The 22825-nt window shown below is 36.5% G+C and overlaps 1 protein-coding gene across 1 annotated transcript; it reads left to right on the top strand.

The window, feature by feature from the left end:
• The first annotated feature begins 324 nt into the window (after positions 1-324).
• tbc1d13 (TBC1 domain family, member 13) lies at positions 325-21465 on the top strand. Its single transcript, XM_022676613.2, has 12 exons — positions 325-403; positions 6560-6633; positions 8002-8042; positions 8436-8497; positions 12405-12504; positions 13175-13257; positions 14704-14863; positions 16463-16673; positions 17844-18007; positions 19067-19227; positions 19475-19532; positions 19983-21465. The coding sequence occupies exons 1-12, from the start codon at positions 381-383 to the stop codon at positions 20046-20048; spliced, it is 1203 nt and encodes a 400-aa protein (XP_022532334.2). The 5' UTR covers positions 325-380; the 3' UTR covers positions 20049-21465.
• The last annotated feature ends 1360 nt before the right edge of the window (positions 21466-22825 follow it).

The following is a 22825-nucleotide window of genomic DNA, read 5'->3' as shown; positions in this document are numbered from 1 at the left end:
TAAATGAATGAAAGGTAGGTGACTCTATCTAATAAAGATGACTGAGAAAAGCTGTCATCTAAGCAAGAGGTGCTACTTTGAAGAATGTAAAATATAAAACATATTCTGATTCAACACTTTTTTTTTACTTCCTAAATGTTTTTTGTTCACAGTTCAATGACAATGAAAAAATATATAATGAAAAAATATCATTTTAATTTAAAGTTAAGAAGACACAAAGCTATTTCGGAATGTGTGCATATTAATTAATGATCTATATTTTGTGTATTGTAGGTTGTATGTGTGTGCGCGCGCGCGCTCGTGCTCGTCTGAGCGCTGCTTGTTTCCCGGTCGGACTGTTTTTCCTGCAGCACTCTGCTGTCCTCTCGCCGAAGCCGAACATGTCGAGCTCCTACAGAAACAGGTGAGGTTTGGGGGTTTATGGAGGAATATGAGGGTCAGGTGGGGGAAATACCGAGGTAAACTGCAGCGGGGAGAGTCTGAGGGGGGGTTATGGAGCTGAATTAGGGGTGTTGGGGCTGTTTTCGGGGTTTAATGGGGGTTAGTGTGCGGGCTGATCTGAGCGCTGTGTGAGTGAGAGAGAGAGAGGCTGAAGTGGAGCTGGTCTGGTACTGTAGATGCTGATCTCCTCCTCCTGTTCTTCTCTTTTTCCTTTTATTCCTCTTTTATTCTATTTATCAATCCTATTGCTCTATTTTTTTACATCTTTACATTTCTACATGTTGGGTTTGGGTTTGAGTTCATAGAAATGAGTAGTGTTAAAAAAATGCTTCCTCTTCATTTGTTAACTAACTTCTCCTATACAGTTTAACAAACATACAATTATTTTGAAGTGTGCTTTTATATAAAAATATAACATTTTATTTATTAAATTTAAAATAAAACGTACATATGCAGTTTTGTTACAGAAGCAAATATACAGTCATTTTAAAAAGAGCTTATTTATAACTAGAAATATAGAGTTGTATTTATTAAAAACAGGAATCAAACTGTATATATACAGTTCTGACAGATACAAATATACAGATGTTTTGAAATGGGCTTACGTATATAATAATAAAGCATTTATTTATTAAAATAGGAATTAAACAGTATTTACACTTAAGGTGTCTTTACCTCGTAAAGATATTTTATTTGTATAAAAGCTAACATACTGCAATTCTTCCCTAAACTACATGTTTGTATGTTTGGTTTGTATGCAATGTTAAAATGCAGATGTTGAGGCAGGAAAATGTTAAAATGTGCAAAGCAGAAGAAAAAAACAACACTGTGTTTAGAGGAAAGCGCAGCAACCTAGCTTTGATACAACAGCTAACAGGCGTCAGTGCTGAGCAACATTACATTAGCAATAATAGGTGGAAAGAGTGTAATTTACCCACAAAGAGAGAGAGAGAGAATAGCTAGTTGTGCTCTCTCGGACTCCGGCTGCTGCTGTCTTTTGGACCACACAGAGCCTCTGTTCTTTTATGTTGTTATAAAATGTAAAGAGATAAAATTTTGCGAACCCCTCAGATATGCACTATAGGCTCCTACAAGTCCACGGATTCCAGTTTCAGAGCCCTAACCTTAAAGAACAGTCATTTGAAAGATATGTAAGGAGCTAAAATTGGCTCTTTTATCTCATTGCTCCAAATAAACCTTTATTTCTAAGAGTTAAAGTTAAAATTAGCATTATTGTGGGTACATCAGACTGGCCTTGTTTTGGTTTTGACTTCAGGAGCCAACCTAATTACAGTCATAGTGCTGCCATTGTATCTATAGAGGTGACTTTGTTTTGCCAGGGAAGGAACACAGAGCTTGTGCCTGGCTGGGACCTTAAATTAAATTAAATTAGAGAAGGTCTGCACACACGCAGATATGTCCACATTCTCCTTCTGATCAAATTATCACACTTAAGGCCATCTCCGTTCCACATCAGCAGTAAAATGGCCAGAACAGGTCCTTACCTGACTCTCAGTACGTGCTGCTGTAAAGCCTATAAGCTAATGCTTACATTTATTGTGTTAAACAGCGGCCGATTTCACTGGGTTTCAATTTTTTTTTGTTGCCTGTTTAAAGAGCCACTAAACTCTAAATTATATTTACACTAAACCAGCAAGCTGCCTGTAGTGCCATCCGCTAATTTTATCCACGCTTCATTTTCCTCCAAAGTATTATTTTCTCTATTAAAGCCCAAGATATCCCAAGATAACTCAATAACTCAGCAGATTACACATTATTCTCATTTTAAAAGCATCAAAGCTGTCCTGAGGTTAAATTAGGGCTGTGTATTGGCAACAAAAATTACAATATGGTACGCATCACAATATATTGCAATTGTTTCAAATTGTTATAGTATAAAAACACAGTTATGAAATCTGAATAAAAGAAGAGTTTACTTTTTCATGATGTCAAAACAGTAGATGGTAGGGGTGTGTCATATCGTATCATATTCAATAATATTGCAATTTTTCACATTTATGAATATATTTAAAGATATTATACCCTAATTATCACATCAGGGTATTTTTTTTAACTGTTTTTAGCAAAAGAAAAAAATCACACTGTTCTCATTTCCCTTTATATATCCAGAGATTATTTCTGTCCAGTATCATTTATTTAACTTTAATCCTGGATATATGGAGATATTTGGAGTGCAGTATTATTATTATTATTATTATTATTATTATTATTAGTATCATGACATTTTGGATCATTGACTTCTGTTACAAATCTGATCAAATTCTTGTATTTTTTTTATGTCTTAGTTAGGGGTGTGCCATATAATGATTTTGTTTATCATATTTTGACATTAGCAGAGTTAGTTAAATATATATTTTTATATTTTCTATTATAATTACAATTATGCTTTTCAGTAATGTAAAAAAAAAAGATTTTTTTATGTAATGCTTGAATAGAAATCCTGAAGATTTAGTGGTGTAGTGTCAGGTAGACAATTGATAAAAAACCTGGCCTGTTAAGGGGTTAAAAGTACCAAGTAGTCACACAACAGGGAAAAAAGAAATCCTGCATAGAAGATAAAGATGCATCAAGATGCATTAGTAATTATATTATATTCACATTGCAGAATCTACTTATAAGGTCGTCTAGATATTCTCTGCCCTGCTGTTTACTGGCCTGAGATTGACGGAGATCTTGTGTTCTACAGGAGAAACTCAGAGTCAGCAGGTCTTTAAAGTTAGATTTTAACTATAACAGCAGCTGCAGTTGTGTGAAGTGCGACAGCAGTTAGCCCTGGGTCAACTCTGTGTCTCGTGAGCACAGTTAGTTTACAGAGAAAAAAAAGAGAAGGCTGTGCAGTTCGTGCAGTGGATGGACTGCAGCCTTGTGACACAGCTGCTCCTGCTGTACTGTTGTAGAACTGTGGGGGCATGAAAACAGGATATGGAAAAAAAGGGACTTTAAGAGGAAAAAGAGTGTAAATGTGCTGCAGATTTAGTAAAAGTCTGGTTGTAACCCACATCCTGCTGTTAAGACCCTTTAACACTCTGAGTGGGGGCCGTGCTTTTTATTTTAAATGGCTTGCACTGTTAACCAAAAGATTTTTAAAACACGTTTGTGAATTTTTTTTTATTTTCTAGCTTTTTTTTTTATTAGTGAGGAGTAAGCACTTTAAGTCCACTAAATCCTAAAGTCCTAAAATGCTAAAAAAAAAAAATCCCAGTTAAGCAATCAACTGTCAGAGATTTGAGTGAATAAACAGTGACTATATGCAGCTCTGAAAAAAAAATAAAAATAAGAGAGCACTTCAGTTACTGAATCAGTTTCTCTGATTTTGCTATTTATAGGTTTGTGTTTGAGTAAAATGAACATTGTTGTTTCATTCTATAAACTACAGACAACATTTCTCCCAAATTCTAAATAAAAATATTGTCATTCAGAGCATTTATTTGCAATAAGAAAATAGAAAGAGAAATGGCTGAACTAACAAAAAAGATGCAGAGCTTTTAGACCTCATTCAAGTTCATATTCATAAAGTTTTAAGAGTTAAGAAATCAATATTTGGTGAAATAATCCTGGTTTTTAATCACAGATTTTTGTCATGAATCTTGGCATCATGTTCTCCTCCACCAGTCCTGCACACTGTTTTTGGATAACTTTATGCTGCTTTACTCCTGGTGCAAAAATTCAAGCAGTTCAGCTTGTTTTGATGATCAGCTTGTGACCATCCATCTTCCTCTTGATTATATTTTTAGGGGTTTTAATTTGGTGAAATAAAAGAAACTTTTAAGTGGTCTTTTTTGGTTTTCAGAGCATCATACCACCAGCTTTTTGAGATAATCACACAGGCTGGTGTAGTGTGTGTGTGTGTGTGTGTGTGTGTGTATACACACGCTGTAATAATATCTCCTGCACATCCAAGGCCATTTTCCAGAGCTGAGGCAAAACGAGCTCATTGATTACCGGTAGGTCCAGCTCTTGTCATTGGGCCGGCCAGTCAGCTGACACGGCTTGGAGGCAGTGTATCGATCATCAGCCGCTAGCTTCTTTTCAGCTTCTGTTACTGAAACTTGGCCACAGTGTTGCTGCAGGAGCTTCGATTCGAGATGTACTTCGTGTCCTTGATGATGGAGTTTGTGTGTAGCGTTCCATATGGAAGAAGAGCTTTCTAAAGAGTGTCAGTTTTTCAGAATTTGACAACCAGTGTTCTTTACCGCAGGTTTACTCTATTTATTTGAGTAGCGCCACCATGTAGAGCAGGGGTCGGCAATTACGTTTGGCCATGGGCCAGATATTTTCCAAGCTATTACATGGCGGCCACAAAAAAAATTAAACCTGTTTTGGTAAATGAAGTGTAATGGGATAGAGTGCTACAGACCAGTAGCTCTCCAGCCCAGAGGGTTGTTGAACCCAATTGCAGAACAGTTTATCTCAAAGCAGGTAAACCCAAGAAAAAAGGGTCACAGGGTCGCAGTCCAATACTCTACCGCTGCTCTGGCTAGTAAATTGTGACACGGCTGAGGAAAAAACACCCTTATACGGAGATGGGGAGCCAAAGAATGTGCAAAAAAATCAGACAGGCAGAAACTAAAGTCACGCCGAGCACAACAGAGAGAGAGAGACAGGGGAGGTATGTAAACAAAAGCTCTCCAGAGCTTTATCGTTCATTATAGTTCAAACAAGTGTTTCATGCTTGGGGGCCACATCTGGAGGACTGATGAAGTAATTAAGCACAAGCAGTAACTTTAGTAAAGCAAATTTTGCGAGTTTAGTTTAGCTCCTATGTCTGAATAAAAATAACGATATTTGACGCCACATTTTGATAATGTATCACAAACAAAAACACAGTACAATATGTTGTTTTAATGAAAGTTAATGTAATAGAGATTTTATGTCTTTTGGAGCAGTTCTATTAAATTATTCAGAATGATATTTGGACACAATGTGAACAAACAGCCGATGCACAGCACCATATTCACGTGGTCATAAACTGGAGATGCTCGTTGCTACCTACACCCCATCAACAGTCTATTTTTATATTGTGCCCGCACAATTAATATAGCGTCAGAGTTTAGGAATAAATCTATACTGATGGGTGTGGTGGTCTGGAAGTGAAGTGTGTTCTCGCATCTGTACAGATTCAGCTGCTACAGTTAGTTTTATATTATTCATAATGTTCAGTGTTCTTATAATTTATTATTCATAGTGTTTTTTTAGAGGAACAAGTTCCCAATATTTTTGAACATGCTTTATTCAGCTGGTAATTATGCAGCACAGAAAACAAAGCAAGTTTGCAGTTTATTAAATTACAGTGTTAGTTGAAGTTAGACGACTTCAGTTTCTGAATCAGTTTTTCTGATTTTGCTATTTATAGGTTTACGTTTGAGTCAATGGAAATTGTTGTTTTATTCTAGAAACTACAGACAACATTTCTCCCAATTTCCAAATAAAAATATGGTCATTTATTTGCAGAAAATGAGAAATGTCTAAAATAACAAAAAAGAGCTTTCAGACCTCAGATAATGCAAAGAAAACAAGTTCATACTTATAAAGTTTTTAGAGTTCAGAAATCAATATTTAGTAGATGCGCAGCAACTCGGTTCTGATACATCAGCTCACAGATGATTGTGCTGATCGACATCACCCTAGGAGTGATGAGGGGAAAGAGCACCATCTACTGTACTGTACCCACCCAGAGAGAGCAAGACCAGTTGTGCTCTCTCAGGGCTCCGGCAGCTGATGCTTAGCTGCATGACTGGGATTCAAAATGATACATTATTGCGATATTGATAGTTTGTCTCACTTCTAGCCTAGCCTAGCCTAGCCTAGCCTAGCCTAGCCTAGATAGATAGATAGATAGATAGATAGATAGATAGATAGATAGATAGATAGATAGATAGATAGATAGATAGATAGATAGATAGATAGATAGATAGATAGATAGATAGATAGAAACAAGTATGGGTAGTGTGAATGAAGCAATCTTTTTTTAATATGGTTCTCAGCAGATTGTGGATAAATGAAACAAAAAGCAAAATAAAAAAGGTTGAAGAAAAGTAAACCCTGTGCATGCCATAAATATTTTATGCTTATGTTTTTTTTGTTTATGTTTTCAAAGAATTCAAGAATTTAAGGTGGCCTTGGCTGAGGAGAAGATTGAGCTGAAGGCTCTGAGGGAGCTCTGCTTCGGAGGTACAGCTTTTAAACTCTTTAATATATGTTTTACAGCAGCGTCCTGCTATCATCTCTAAACCAACACCTCACTGTTTTACTTTTCCACAAAAAAACAGAATAAATACAGTACCAGGATCAGTTTGTACAAATTTTCCTACATAGTAAATGAATAGTGAAGTGATCTATCAGATTATGAAGAAACACATGTAAGGAATCATGTAGTAACTTAAAAACAGTGTTAAACAAACCAAAATACACTCTGTGAAGAAGCTTTTAGATGCTCTTATCTGAGGAGCTGTTTTTAACTTGTGGTTTCTGAGGCTGGTAACTCTGATGAACTTATCCTGTACAACAGAGGAAACTCTAGCTCTTCCTTTCCTGGGGCAGTCCTGATGAGGGCCAGTTTCATCATAATGTTTTGATGGCCTTCATGACTGCACTTTTTTTATTTAGTTGAGTAGTTGTTTCTTCTCATAATCTGGATTAGAACATTACTCATATATTCACTATTCACTGTATACCTGTAACTCTACCTATTCACTACTTTACTTTAACTGATGCTCTCAAACACTTTATTAAGAGACAAGAAATTCAAGTAATTAACTCTTGATGAGTTCAGCACAGCTGTTAACTGAAAGCCTGAATTCCAGGTGACTCTACCTCATAAAGCTGACTGAGAAAATCCAGCAGAGATGTTCAAAACTGATTATCTAAGAGGAGCTACTTTGAAGAATCTAAAATATAAAACACATTCTGGTTGTTTTAACATTTTTTTTGTTTATCAAATAATTCCATAAAATAATGAAAAATCACAAAATTTAAAGTGTGTCCAAACTATCGACCAAACATATTTGCCTGGATATTTCCTTATTCTTATTTTATTTAATATTTGTATTAGTTTATATAGTTTAAATATGTGTAAGATCATTCTATTGTAAATAAAGGCTTTAATTAAAGGAGTTTTCTTATAAATCATGTAAAACATGATACATGTGATACATTTTTATAATCTCTAAATATTGCAATGTAGTAATCAAGACAATATGTTATTTTTTTTCTATAGGAGTTTAGAAAGAGTAATATACTGAAAAGAGTTTTAAAAAAATGTTTTATAGCTTTTTATTCAGTCAGAACAGTGGGGTCTGGTATTGCAGTGCCAGAAGAGTTTAAAAATACACAAAATAAAACACTGTCTAACAACAATTTACATATAAACTATTAATTTAAAATGTAGTGTTTTTGAGAATCGATACAGTATGGCGAAACTAAATATTATGATGCTTTGATATATTTTTCATTATATTTTTTCATACACCCGTAACATTATGCTTAATGTATTCTACTGTTCATTTCTTTTCCTCTATTTTATTTTTATTTTTTTATCAGGAATTCCATTTGAGGGAGGAATTCGATCTTTGTGCTGGAAGGTAACCATGAACACTATTACTTCTGTAACAAAAGAATTAGATTTTCACAGAAATAATAAATAATTATAGTCTAGTTTCAGTAAATCCAGTGCTTTAGACCGCTGGACCACTCAGAGCCCTTGGCTCATTATTTACATTTTATCAGATGTTTCTGATGAATGGACCAAAAAAAGGGTCTAAAATTTTCATAAACTATTTTTACATCGACTATTGATGAAAGTTAAGAAGATGATTCTTTTCTCTCATGAAGTTAAAATTTGGTAAGCATGAGTTTTTTTTTTCTGCCACGGAGACAAATATTAAAGTCTTTTGAAGAATCAGTTTGTCATCTGAGAAAATATATAATATATTAATTGTAAAAAGAATGTGTGCAATTGTGCTTTTTTTTTTCAGATTTTGTTGAACTACCTGCCTCTGGATCAGACACTATGGGACTCTTTCCTGAAAAAGCAGAGGTAAGAAAACAAACCCTGAACTGTAATTGAATGTAATTAATTACTACTACAGTTGTTGCAGTACTTAAATACTAGGGGTGGGCAATATGGCCATTAAAAAATAGTAAAATAATATCACAATATTTTGGGGTATTTTTGCACAAACAATGTTCTTGGCAAAAAGAAAGAAAGAAACACTAAAAATATTTTGTAAATATTAAGTTCAGGAATAAACTACTGCAACAAAATACATGTTACAGAAATACAAATTCAGCAGAGAAAAATATGTATGTTTCTCTTTTTTGTACAACAGTAACCTACCTAACACAATAGATAATGCTACAAAAATAATGTATTATAACAAATAATCCATATAAAATCCAACCAAAGTGCAGAATATACTTACAGCATGCATATAAACTGTAAATATAAATACCTCTCAATAATAAACTAAGACAGAATACTGCTATTAGTAGCATATAAGTTGTGTTGCAACTGAACTCAATGTAAACTCAATGTAAATCGACCAAACTACTTATACTTATAGTAAATGTATATATTAGTATTTATTAGTGATTGTTTATTTTATTAGTGTTACTACATAGATATATTAGAGATGTAATAATATATTAACAAAATAAACAGGCAAAAAAGGATGGAGAGAAAGGGTGTAACAAAAAACTAACAAAACAAAAACAGAGAAGACAAAAAAGGTGTGAGAAAAACTAAAAGACAAAATATAGCAAGGAAAAAAAAGAAAAATATTAAGAAACAACGACTATATATATATATATATATATATATATATATATATATATATATATATATATATATATATATATATATATATTATATATTTATTTATTATATTATATATATTAAACAAGTGAATAATGACTTTCGTAGCTGTATTCCAGGTACCACAGCTCGTGACACAAACACACACACATTCACACATATGCAGCCACACACACACACACACACACACGCATATTCACACTCTGTGTTGCCACATCACCACTTCTACTTTCTTTCTGACTTCAGTTTGGTTTCTCAAGGGTGTTTCCTCACCTCTAAACCAGAACAGTCTTCTTCTCGCCTTTATTACAGCAGTGAATATTGACTATATAATAATTCACTAGATACAGGGAGCACGTATCGATCAGAAATCAGTATTGTATTGATTACAAGTAGGTTATATGGATTAAAGTATTGGAATCTCTGCTTGTTCATTGTTTCTTCTGAACTGGATCAACACCAGCAGATGACAGACATGTCTCTCCAATCCAAACCATCACTGATCATCTGTGAATTTTACATTTCATTTAAAGTAAATCAAGGGATCAGAGTCTGGAGGAAGAGTGGAGAGACACACAGTCCAAACTGCTCGAGGTCTAGTGTGAAGTTTCCACCAATCAGTGATGGTTTGGATAAAGAGACATGTCATCTGCTGGTGTTGATCCACTGTGTTTTATTATCAAGTCTAAAGTCAGTGCAGTTTTGTTTTCCCACAAAACCTTACTTAAGCACTTTAAGCTTCCCTCTGCTACTGACAACTTTTATGGAGATGAGGATTTCATTTTCCAGCAGGACTCTGCACACTGCTCACACTGCCAAAAGTACCAATTGGTCTTATATAATATTCTAATTTTCTGAGACACTGATTTTCTGGGTTCTCATTGGCTGTAAGCCATAAATAATCATCAACAATAAAATAAATAAAGGCTTAAAATAGATCACTCTGTGTGTAATACAGCTATATAATATATGAGTTTCACATTTCCAACTGAATTACTGAAATAAAGTAACTTTTCAATGATATTTAATTTTTTTGAGATGCACTCTAGCTAACTGTATCCAAGTCTGTAGACAAAAAAAAAACATTGTTATACTTTAAATAGCAGAGCACAGCTCTCAGTACACTGTTTGATTAAACCTGCCCTTTCTGTTTGAGACACAGGAGACCTACAGTACTACACACACACACACACACACACACACACACACTCAGGCAGTGGCCTGCCGCTGACTCAAACATTGCTGCAACTGCAGTTCACCTTCTGCTTTAATTATTTATCATTACCCACAATCATCTGAGAGGACCTGCTGGTTTTACGTGGCCGTGAACTAAAGGATCACAGCATTAGATGATTAGATATGTGCCATATTGTCAGACCTTCCTTTACCACAGACATAAGAGATGCTGGAAGGAATAGAACGTTCCTGCAAAACAGCTGCTCATTATTTATTGGAGGGTTTTGGGACATAGTTTATGGTAGAGAAGCTATAATTCAATTGCTTTACATTGGTGGTGATAGGAATCAGTTTAAACACAAATATTGTTATTTTAATTACTATCTAATTCTGTCTATTTTCTTTACAGTGACAAAATGTCAAATGTCAAGAATTACAGTTTCATTTACTTAGGTGATTCCCACAGCTTCTCCATTAGAAGGGAAACATGGCGACACCCTTGCTCACTTCGATGTAGGCATCCTTACTAGTGTCCTTACTTAATGCATCTTATAGTCTAGTGCAACTTATGTATGATATGAAATAGACCAGAAAATAGATATTCATTCATAGTGCATAGTTCTAAATATACAAAAATATGTTAGAAGAAAAGTTGCACCCAGATAGAAGTGTCTGATTGCAATGCTATTTGGAAGAAAGATAAAGATTACCAATATCAACACTTAATTTAACAATACATTTTACAATAGATTTATTTATCTAAAAGATTTGACTCCTATGGGCAAGTATTGGTCATAATTTTTGAGCTGCATGAATCAGCATGAAGTTGTAGAGGTTCCTAATAGTGTCCTGCTATAATCCATTCCACACATTTTCTGTCAGGGATTGGTCTGGTGATGTGGCTGGCCATGGTATAGTATCTGTGTCTTCAAGGCAAGTTCTAATGATTGCAGCAGCAGTGTGTGGATGAGCATTGTCTTGTAGGATTAGCGTCATTGGTAGCAGAAGCTAATTAAAGTAGCATTGCACAAATTTGCACCCCACACCATGACAACACCAATCCTTCTAAACATCTGAACATCTGTAGATGTGATAATGTTTTTTGCGGCTGAGTCTACATGCTGCTTTTGGTTCTGAAAGCCGTGTTTACAGACAGAGAATGCCTATTTCCTTGTTCTAATTCCTTAAACCTGTGGCACTCCTCTGTGTGCTGAACCTGAAATCCAGCCCTTTTGTTAGTTTCACTCCTGAAGCAGGAAGGAAGTGTTCTGTGTGTGTTAGTACACACCGTTCATTCAGACGGATCTCACTCAACAGTGGTCATGAGGAAAGCAAACAGACATCAAGAAGATCACGTTTCCTTTAAATATTCAAGAGCATGATCAAATGGTGTGTATGCGCAAATGATAAGTGCAGGGGAATGTAACCTGGGTGGGGAATATATCAGTATTTTACCATCATTATTATATATATTTCACAATAAACTGTTTTGAGTGTGTCATGGATATGGCTAGTACTTTGAAATGCAAATACCAGAGATAAAGTATATAGTATAGTAACAAAGTAGAGCTTCATCAGTACTGTACTTAAATACATACTAAAATGCTGTATCTGTATCTACTGGAGTATTATTTTTACTTCACTACTGTACTTAAGTACTAAAATACTGTATCTATATCTACTGAAGTATTGTTTTTACTTTACTACCGTACTTATGTACTAAAATGTTGAATACTTAAGTGCTACTACTTAATTGTGGAGCTTAAAGAACACTTCAAATTCCACTCAAGTCAATTGTACTTTTACTTAAGTTTGGGTCTTTAGTACTTTATACATCTCTGTTTAGAAGAAACAATTAGTGATCTGGTGTCCCAATACTTTTGTCCATTGCATGCATAAGCCACAAGTCAGTATCAGTTGTAGGGTAAGCTCATGTTTGTGTGTGATTGGTCAGGGAGCTGTACGACCAGTTTCTGAAGGAGATGATCATCCAGCCGGGAATAGCCAAAGCCAACCTGGGCCTTTCCAGAGAGGACGTGACCATGGAGGATCATGTGAGTAAACCCTGTATCCCACAGACAGAGCTAAAGCCGACACTGTCAGCTATCTTGTGTAAAGTAACTACAGGTTTAAATCGGATCTCCGGTTGATTCTGAATTCTAGAGAGACTTTAAATATACACTAAGGAACTCAGTGTTTACACTTAGTGTTATCTCTTTATAACTAAGGCAGTTTCTCTAAAAACAGTTTGTCCTTTTAAGTTACAGAGCTGTAAAATTGACTGCTGCAGTGCTGTTAGCCAATCAGAGGCCATACGTTTGCATGTATGAATATTTATGAGCAAGAGTCGAAAGCCTGTCTTTCTTCAGAGACCACTAATTCAGTAATCTAAAGCAGGGCTAAATAGAAACACCAGAGCACAGAACACAAAACCAGCTCACATGGCATTCATTCATACTAGAGACCACAACTAGACATATGAAATTTAAAATGAATAAAAAAACGATGGAATGAGACCTTTAACAATCATGTTTATTGGTTAGAGATTAGATACTCTAGTAAGGGTTTCATATAAAAATCATATAAAACCTTCTAACAACCAGACTGCAAACATCTCTCATCTGAGACCTACATATTTTTACATATTACATATTTTCTTTTGTTGTGTGAAATGATTTTAATTAATAAAAATAAACTTCACTCTTTCCGATTCTTTTTATCCAGCCTCTGAATCCAAATCCCGAGAGCCGATGGAACAATTACTTCAAGGACAACGAGGTTCTGTTACAGATTGATAAAGATGTCAGGTACGTCACACTCGCAGGCAAGGAGGCTTCATTTAAGAGATTAGGCAGTAAGGTGACTTAGTGGTTAGCATATAGCGCTGGGGTCTTGGGTTCAAGTCCCTATCTGGGTGGAGTTTCCATGTTCTCCCCATGTTAGCATTGGCTTCCTCTGGGGAATCCAGTTTAATCCCACAGTCCAAAAACATGGAGATCAGGTAAATTTTGGATATGCTGGTGTGTGAATCTGTTCTGGGTCAACCCCCCAGGTAGACAGTTGTTTCCGGTTGAGAGTACGCTGTGCGCGATTGGCTGCCACTTCCTACCTGTGTGTTTTAAGTGAGTGTGAAATGTGTTTGTAAGCATCTTTGAGTGCCTTGAGTGGAATATAAGTGTAAAACTATAGAAGTGTATATACTTTATAATACTATACAAGTGTAATACTAAGTGTAATACTAATTAGCTACAAGGCTAATGTAGCAGTCAAATACATTATCACCAATTATCTCTTCTTAGCATCATATTAATAACTCTTAAACACACTATACAGTAAAAAATACAGTATATCCTGCTTTTGCTTTTTAAGTATTGCTATCAGAATATGATTGAATTAAGCAAATGACAACCGTGTTACTGAGGTCAAGATTTTGGACGTTTGATAATCAGCATCCCCCAACTCATCCCCCAACTCATCCCCCAACTCATCCCCCAACTCATCCCCCAACTCATCCCCCAACTCATCCCCCAACTCATCCCCCAACTCATCCCCCAATTCATCCCCCAACTCATCCTCCAACTCATCCTCCAACTCATCCTCCAACTCATCCTCCAACTCATCCCCCAACTCATCCCCCAACTCATCCCCCAACTCATCCCCCAACTCATCCCCCAACTCATCCTCCAACTCATCCTCCAACTCATCCCCCAACTCATCCCCCAACTCATCCCCCAACTCATCCCCCAACTCATCCCCCAACTCATCCCCCAACTCATCTCCAACTCATCCCCCAACTCATCCCCCAACTCATCTCCAACTCATCCCCCAACTCATCTCCAACTCATCCCCCAACTCATCCCCCAACTCATCTCCAACTCATCCCCCAACTCATCTCCAACTCATCCCCCAACTCATCCCCCAACTCATCTCCAACTCATCCCCCAACTCATCCCCAACTCATCCCCAAGTACTGGATGGAGCTCCATCATCAGGGAACACAGATCAACTGCTCCACAGCTCAATACTGAGGGGCTTTTTATTCCCCTCTAGCTCATGCCTGGCATTCGGCATAAGTCCAATAAATTCTTCTCTAAATACTTTTATTTCTATACTTATATATACTAAGTATACTAATATACTGTATATTGAATATTATTAGTCACGTTTATAGAGAACAATGTGTGATACAGTGTCAGAAAAACATAATCTAGATTATTAAATATTTCTGAAAGCCTGTTTTTTTCTGCTTGTAGGCGGTTATACCCAGACATGGCGTTTTTCCAGAGACCCACTGATTTCCCCTGCCAGCTGATCCTGGACCCTCAGAACGAGTATGAAACCCTCCGCAGACGAGTGGAGCAAACTACACTCAAAGCCCAAACAGTTGACCGCAACCGCAGTGGAGTCACTAATGTGAGTGTGTGGTGTGTGCTTGTGTGCTTGTGTGTGAGCGTATTTTTTATTTTTTTTTAATCTTAACATGGTTTTCTGATATGATTTGTGAACTATTTACCTTGGCCAGAGCTCAGAGGATCAAACTGAGGTGAGTACTCACCTACAAAGTGTGCGTGCGTGTGTGTGCGTGTGTGTGTGTGTGTGGTTTGAGATTGTTGACCTTGAACACCAGAGATATACTCCTGCATTTAAAAAAAGTTACTTTATTTCATTAATTCAGTTCAAAATGTGAAATTCATATATTATATAGATGTATTAAACACAGAGTGATTTATTTTAAGCTTTTATTTCATTTATTGTTGAGCCATATGATTATGTACTACAACCAATGAAAACCCACAAATTAGTGTCTCAGAAAATTAGAATATCATATAAGACCAATTGGTACTTTTGGCAGTGTAAGCAGTGTGCCAAGTCCTGCTGGAAAATGAAATCTGCATCTCCATAAAAGCGATACATAAAATGTTATGAGAGTTTACAATTAACAGGTTAACCTGTTACTTTCTTAGCAGATTTGGGTCTATTAAAAGCATGTAGACGAAGCTGATTAGTTGTAGCTCCTAGTGTTGCATCCTTTTGCTTTATACCAGAGTTTCAGTAGCTCCTGTAGTAATGTACTCCACTCTTATTTACACCTTGTTTAACTCCTCAGTAAAGTAAAGCTCTTTCTGATAGCAGTATTAGAGCTGCAGGTTCCTGTAGCTCTGTATTTACTGTCTAATATCCACCAGCTCTGTAACGTTCAGTAAAAACCTGTGAAGCTCTAGTGATCTCCATGCCCAAGAGAGTTAAGAGTGTGCTGAAAAAATAATTGAAGCCACACAAACTATTCAGACGTTGGGCACAATTTGGCCATTTTCACTTGAGTGTTACATTGTTGTACACTGACGACTTCACATTGTATTTTTTTTTATTTCTAATCATTTCCCATTTTCTCCCAATTTTTAACTAAAGCCAATTGTCACACTCATTCAGCTGCTGCTCATCTGTATATCCCCCTATCATTAGTGTTGCCACAATGCAAGGTGTGTGAAGACTCACACACACCTGCTCCAATACTTGTAAAGTCAGACTCCGCCTCTTTTTGAGCTGCTGCTGATGCAGTATTGCCGAGTAGCATCACAGCGCTAATGCACGGTTCTGATACATCAGCTCACAGATGCAGCCTCAGCCACAGTGCTGATCCACATCACCCTAGGAGTGATTTGGGGAAGCAGCGCCATCTACTGTACTGTACCCACCCAGAGAGAGCAAGACCAATTGTGCTCTTTCAGACTCTGGCAGCTGATGGCAAGCTGCATGACCTGGATTTGAACCAGCACTCTCCCGATCATAGTGGCTGCACTTTAGGCCGATGGACCACTCGGTGCCCCGTGGTAATTGGCCTTGTAAATTGGGTAGAAAATGTGATACTAATTCGAAATAAATTAAAATAAAGAAGGTATTACCACACAGTGGGCTATGCAGTGATTGGAACAAAGCATTACAGTCTCTGCTCTTGACTTATTACACCTGGAGTGGGTTTTGGTCTTTAATCTTTCGCTGTGTGTCCTGTAGGTGAGTTCTCCAGGAAAGGCGCTGAACCTGTACCCCTCTAACGAGTACGAGGTGCTGCCGAACGGCTGCGAGGCGCACTGGGAGGTGGTGGAGCGGATCCTGTTCATCTACGCCAAGCTGAACCCCGGGATCGCCTACGTTCAGGGCATGAACGAAATCGTAGGACCCATTTACTACACCTTCGCCGCGGACCCCAACACAGAGTGGAAAGGTAGGAAAACAATGGCAGGGTTTTCTGAATCTGTGAAGAAGTGTTGTTAAATAGGTGACGTTTTGGAAAGATGACCATTCCTGTATGTAAATGAATCATTGAGTATTAATTCAAGGGACAGCTTGGGACTGTCTATACCTGTATAAGTTTTGAGGTGTTATCTTTTACGTGAGTCTGAACACTGGTGTGGAGTGAGGTCTGATAGTGTCTGCGGGTTGGAAGACAAGACTCGGCAAGACAATCTAAACTTTAATACATGTACATCTGTAAATTCTCTTTTAATGCTCTAGTTAAAGCAAGAGAGCTGATATGCTGACTTTATTTAAAAACACAGTATATACAGTATGTATGTGTATATGTACACACAAACACACACACACACACACATAATATAAAATCATTTATCCTGATAAAACTAAGGCAATTTATTATCCATTAAACATAAACTGTTATAGTGACAGGCCTGCATGTGAAATAACAAAAATCAGGGGACAGAAGCTACAGTCATATCCCTGACTTTTTATGTTATGTCAGTGTATATAGAATTATCATAATATTTTCCCCTATAGAGCATTTTTTGCCCTCTTAAGCAAAGACGTTGCTGCTTTCAGAACTGCTGTTTAAAGGCTTTAATCTAAAATGTGATGATTATATAGTTTGCTTTTTTGCTTTTTCCATCCAAACCGCTCTAATACTGCCACCTAGAGGACGATATCTGTAAAAACTCAGTGTGCAGAACAGGGGTGTAAATGTTCTTCCATTTTTCTTTTTTTAAACTTAAATGCAGTGTAAAATCTTTACAACAGTTTTGTTGATTTGTAGTATTCTGTGGTAGATTTAAAGAGTATTAACTTCATTTGCTTTAATGCAAATTATAGTTTGATAAAAGTTCTAATCTGGTACAGGCATCTAAGCTTTGGAAATTGCAAGTTAAGTCATTCCAAAAAAAGGAATTAATTATTAAAATATAAAATAACTAATTCATTATTTGAAACATAGCACAATTATTTTCTTTGGCGATTTTTTTAAAGGCAGTTAGTTGATAAAGTTGTGGTCATGTACTGTAGAATGATTTGTGTCTTCTTAATTGTGTATTTCAAATTGTAGGCCTAAATAAAGATGGTGTGTGTCTGTGTGTGTTTGTGTGTGTGTGTGTGTTTGCTCCAACAGAGCACGCAGAAGCGGATACGTTCTTCTGTTTCACCAACCTGATGTCGGAGAACCGGGATAATTTTATTAAGAGTCTGGACGACTCTCAGTGTGGAATAACGTATAAGATGGAGAGCGTTTTCTCCATGCTGAAGGAGAAGGATGTGGAGCTCTATATGAAGCTGGTGAGCATCTCACTCAAGCCCAATCAATAATCAATAACAGGAGAAATGGAAATGTTTTAATAATTAATCTCAAAGTTCGATTAAAACCTTTTTTTGTCTCTGTCTCTCTCTCTTTCTCTTCATCTCTCTCTCTCTCTCTCTCTCTCTCTCTGTGGCTTAATGTGTCCCACTTTTTATTTCCATTAGTCTGTGTAGTATATTACATATGTGCACTCACTAAGACAGTTTTCTTATAACACACTCTGTGGTATAAGCATATGTTAAGCTTACATCTAATTAATCTCGATCTGATGATTGGATTATCAAGTGCATTGCAAAAAATAAAAATAGAATATTATTAAAAAATAAAATGTAAAACTCATATATATATTATATAGATGTATTACACACAGAGTGATATATTTTTAGCATTTATTTATTTTATTGTTAATGATTATGGATCAGAAAATTAGAATATTATAAAACACAGTGGATCAACACCAGCAGATGACAGACATGTCTCTCCAAACCATCACTGATTGCTGGAAACTTCACACTAGACCTCGAGCAGTTTGGACTGTGTGTCTCTCCACTCTTTCTCCAGACTCTGATCCCTTAATTTACTTTAAATGAAATGTAAAAATTACTGATGATCAGTGATGGTTTGGAGAGATATGTCTGTCATCTGCTGGTGTTGATCCACTGTGTTTTATTATCAAGTCTAAAGTCGGTGCAGTTTTGTTTTCCCACAAAATCTAACAGCACTTCATATCTTACAGCTTCCCTCTGCTGAGAAAAACTTTTGTGGAGATGCGGATTTCATTTTCCAGCAGTGAACTTGACACACTGCCCACACTTCCCACAAAAGTACAAATTGATCTTATGTAATAAAATAACGCTTAATAAATAAAATAATGCTTAAAACAGATCAATCTGTGTGTAATACATATATATAATATATGAATTACTGAATTACTGAATATTCTATTTTTTGGAGATGCACTAGTAAACTAACTGTTTCCCAATAATTAAAAAAATGTATTTTGATTCTCTCTCCTCGTTTTTTCTTCTTCCCTTCAGCAAGAGCAGAATATAAAGCCGCAGTATTTCACGTTCCGCTGGCTCACGCTGCTCCTCTCCCAGGAGTTTCTGCTGCCGGACGTTATCCGCATTTGGGATTCGCTCTTCTCTGATCAGGATCGCTTCGACTTCCTCATCCTCGTCTGCTGCGCCATGTTAATGTAAGAACAGCGCAGCCAAAACCTGTCTATGGCTTCTGCTTTTTTTTCTGTTTTAATGCTGTACTTTAGAGTTAGATTATTTTTTACTGTTATAATTATTTATCTATTGATATTATTTGTGCAGTCTGAACTGAAGTTTTTCACTGACTATACAGTAGCTTGCTCTGTGTATAGCTGTGTTATGACTGTGACTCTTAAGCTGTGGTTTTATGTTTTCTTTTCTCATGCTCTGTGTTTGTTTATGCAGTTTAATTCGGGATCAGCTGCTGGCAGGAGATTTTACAATGAACATGAGATTACTCCAGGTACTGTAAACACACACTGTGCTTTTATTAAATATTACAGTGATATTATAGATGGGGGAGTATCATCACACACACAGTTAAAGTAAATGTGGATTTTGTAGATTTTGCTGAAAACATTGCCCAATATCATATCTGGACTAGAGGTGTCAAGTCAAGTCAAGTAGTTTTATTGTCAATACTGCATATGTACAGGACAGGATCTGACACACATTTTATTTTTAAACATTTTATCTGATTCATTTAAGACCTACTATAATCAATTTTAATTATAGTTTTAGTTGATTTTTGGTTTTATTGTCCAAGTCTGCACTGATGTTTTAAAAATCGTATGTTCATGAAAATTTTGCCTCGAAGGAATGAAAAAATCATGGCAATCTATTGGTTACAAAGTGTTTGAATATTGAAGTTATCAATATTTAACAAATAAGATTTTATTGTTATTCTCTGTAGGATTACCCCATATCGGATGTCCACACCATTCTGATGAAGGCCAAGGAGCTGCAGGACAGCTCGTAGCCACCACAGGTCACTCCAGAGAGAGTAATGATGATAACCGGTAACCAGGATGACCACGGTGCCCCATTGCACCCTGGGAAGGGAGGGATGCCACCTTTTGCCATTGCAGTTAAAGAGAACTCTAAGCCTCGGGCTGTCCCTTTTCTTATGAGACAGTGTTTGTGTGGTCGGGAGGGGTGGGAAAGGTGGGGTAAGTGGTGGGGAAAGGTGGGGTATATGAGGGGGCGGGGTTGGGGGGACTGTTCCAGCTTTGTATTGCACTGAACACTTGAAAAATCAAACCTACAGACGGAGCAGAACAAATAACATTAACACTCATTTATCAGAGGCGTTTATTAAAGTACAGAACACTCCGAAAACACACCCCCAAAACGTAGTGGCAGATTACAAGTGAAGGGTTTTCAAAGTATTTTTTTTTGTTTATTATATTTGTCTATTGCTTTTTACCTTTCTTTTTTTTTTTTAAGAGAAAAATAGTGACCATTAATTTTCTATGGTTTAAACGTGCTTACATGGTTCAATGGAGCTGTGCCATCTTCCCTTCTGTGTTTGCACATTGTGTTTGCATAGCAACCACCTAGCAACACCTTAGCAACGTCATAGCAACCACCACAAACACCATAACAACATAGTAGCAACCACCGAACAACACCTTAGCAACCACCTAGCAACTTCTTAGCAACACCATATTAACCACCACGGATACCACGGACCGTACGTGGACTAGAGGGGTAGCCATTAAATAGCCAACATGTTGCTGATATGGCACAAAAACCCTAACAAACAAAAACGGATACCACAGCAACGCCTTACCAACCACCACAGACACTAAAGCAACACCTTAGCAACCACCACAGACACCTTAGCAATGCCTTAGCAACCACCTAGGAACCGCTTAGCAACCACCACAGACACTGTAGCACGCACCTAGCAACCACTTAACAACACCATAGTAACCACCATGGATACCAACCACGTAGCAACCACGTAACAACACCAAATCAACCACCACAGACACCATAGCAACACCTTAGCAATCACTAAGCAACCACCATAGCAAGCACCTTGCAACCACTTAGCAACACCATAGTAAACACTGTGGATACCATAGCAACGCCTTAGCAACCACCTAGCAAGCAGCTAGCAACACCATATCAACCACCACAGATACCACAGCAACACTTTAGCAACCATCTAGCAATCGTTTGGCAACCACCACAGACACCATAGCAAATGCCTAGCAACCACTTAGCAACCACCACAGACACCATAGCAAGCGCCTAGCAACCACTTAACAACACCATAGCAACCAACATAGGGAACATTGGGAGCCATTTTTGCTGCGCAACCTGTCTATCATTTCTTGTTACAGTTTTTTTTTTTTTTTTTTTATGAAATAAATCATAGTGACAATTTTTTTTTTAGGGTTTAAACGTGCTTAAATGATAAATAAACCACACATCTTACAACAAAACACACACATACACACACACACACACAAAGTGCTCTTTTGTGTCAAACAGGGAGTGGAGACAGTTAGTTATGCTAACCTACACAGCCAACAAGCCTAAACAACAGGACGCCAACACTATTGCTGCATTTGAGTTTCCAGGTACCAAAAAGGGATTTTCATCTGGATCACGCCAACAAGTCTAATTATCCTATTTCTTACTTTAGAAAAGTGTCCCTAAAAGAAGGAAGTTTTAAAAGCAGTAGTATTATACAGATCATTATCACGTCTATCTATTTGTGTGACATTAAATCAGTTATGAACACAGCAAAACCCAAATTTCTATCCGTGGCCATGCTTTTATAGTATTTAGATGTAAAAAAAAATAATAATAATAAAAATAGAGTAAAATGCCTTATCAGCTGGTATTGCTAACTTGATACATAAACAAAAAAGTGTTAAACAAACCAGAATATGCATTATATTTAATTATATTTTATATTCTTCTAACTAACACCTCTTCCTTAGATTACACAGCTTTATATATCTTGGCTTTTCGCATTTTCTCAGTCAGCTTTATGAGTCTCCTGGAATTCAGGCTTTCAGTTAACAGCTGTGCTGAACTCATCAAGAGTTAATTCTTTTTGAATTTCTTGTCTCTTAATAAAAAAGTGTTTGAGAGCATCAGTTAAAGTAAAGTAGTGAAGATGTAGAGTTACAGGTATACAGTGAATAGTGAATATTTGAATAATGTTCGAATCCAGATTATGAGAAGCAACAACTACTCAACTAAATAAAGAAAAATTACTTTAAGATAATATGAAGGTATATTAATCTGAAAATAAGAATTTCAGTAACTTTAAAAAGCATCCTCAAGCGCAGTCGCCGCAAAGACCATCAAAAACAGTATAATGATGAAACTGGCACACATCAGGACTGCTCCAAGAAAGGATAGAAGAGCAAGAGTTCTCTCTGTTGTACGGGATAAGTTTATCAGGGTTACCAGCCTCCCCAGATAAAAGCATCTAAATGATTTTTCACAGAGTATTTTTTTTGGTTTGTTTAACACTTTTAAGTTACTACATGATTCCTTATGCAGTCATTAATAGTAAATAATAAATAAAAATTACAGTAAATTAAATATTAAGAATTATCATATCAGATTATTTGTCTCTTTGGGTGTAGCTTAATTATTCCCTTAATTATTAGCTCTGATATTCTCAGACTTCCTAGGTAAATGTAATAAATGCAGCGTAAACATATATATATATATATATATATATATATATATATATATATATATATATATATATATATATATATATAT

Source organism: Astyanax mexicanus, chromosome 17, assembly GCF_023375975.1.
Source record: "Astyanax mexicanus isolate ESR-SI-001 chromosome 17, AstMex3_surface, whole genome shotgun sequence".
Taxonomy (NCBI): domain Eukaryota; kingdom Metazoa; phylum Chordata; class Actinopteri; order Characiformes; family Acestrorhamphidae; genus Astyanax; species Astyanax mexicanus.
The sequence above is the reverse complement of the archived record's forward strand: the minus strand, read 5'-3'. Positions and strand labels throughout refer to the sequence as shown.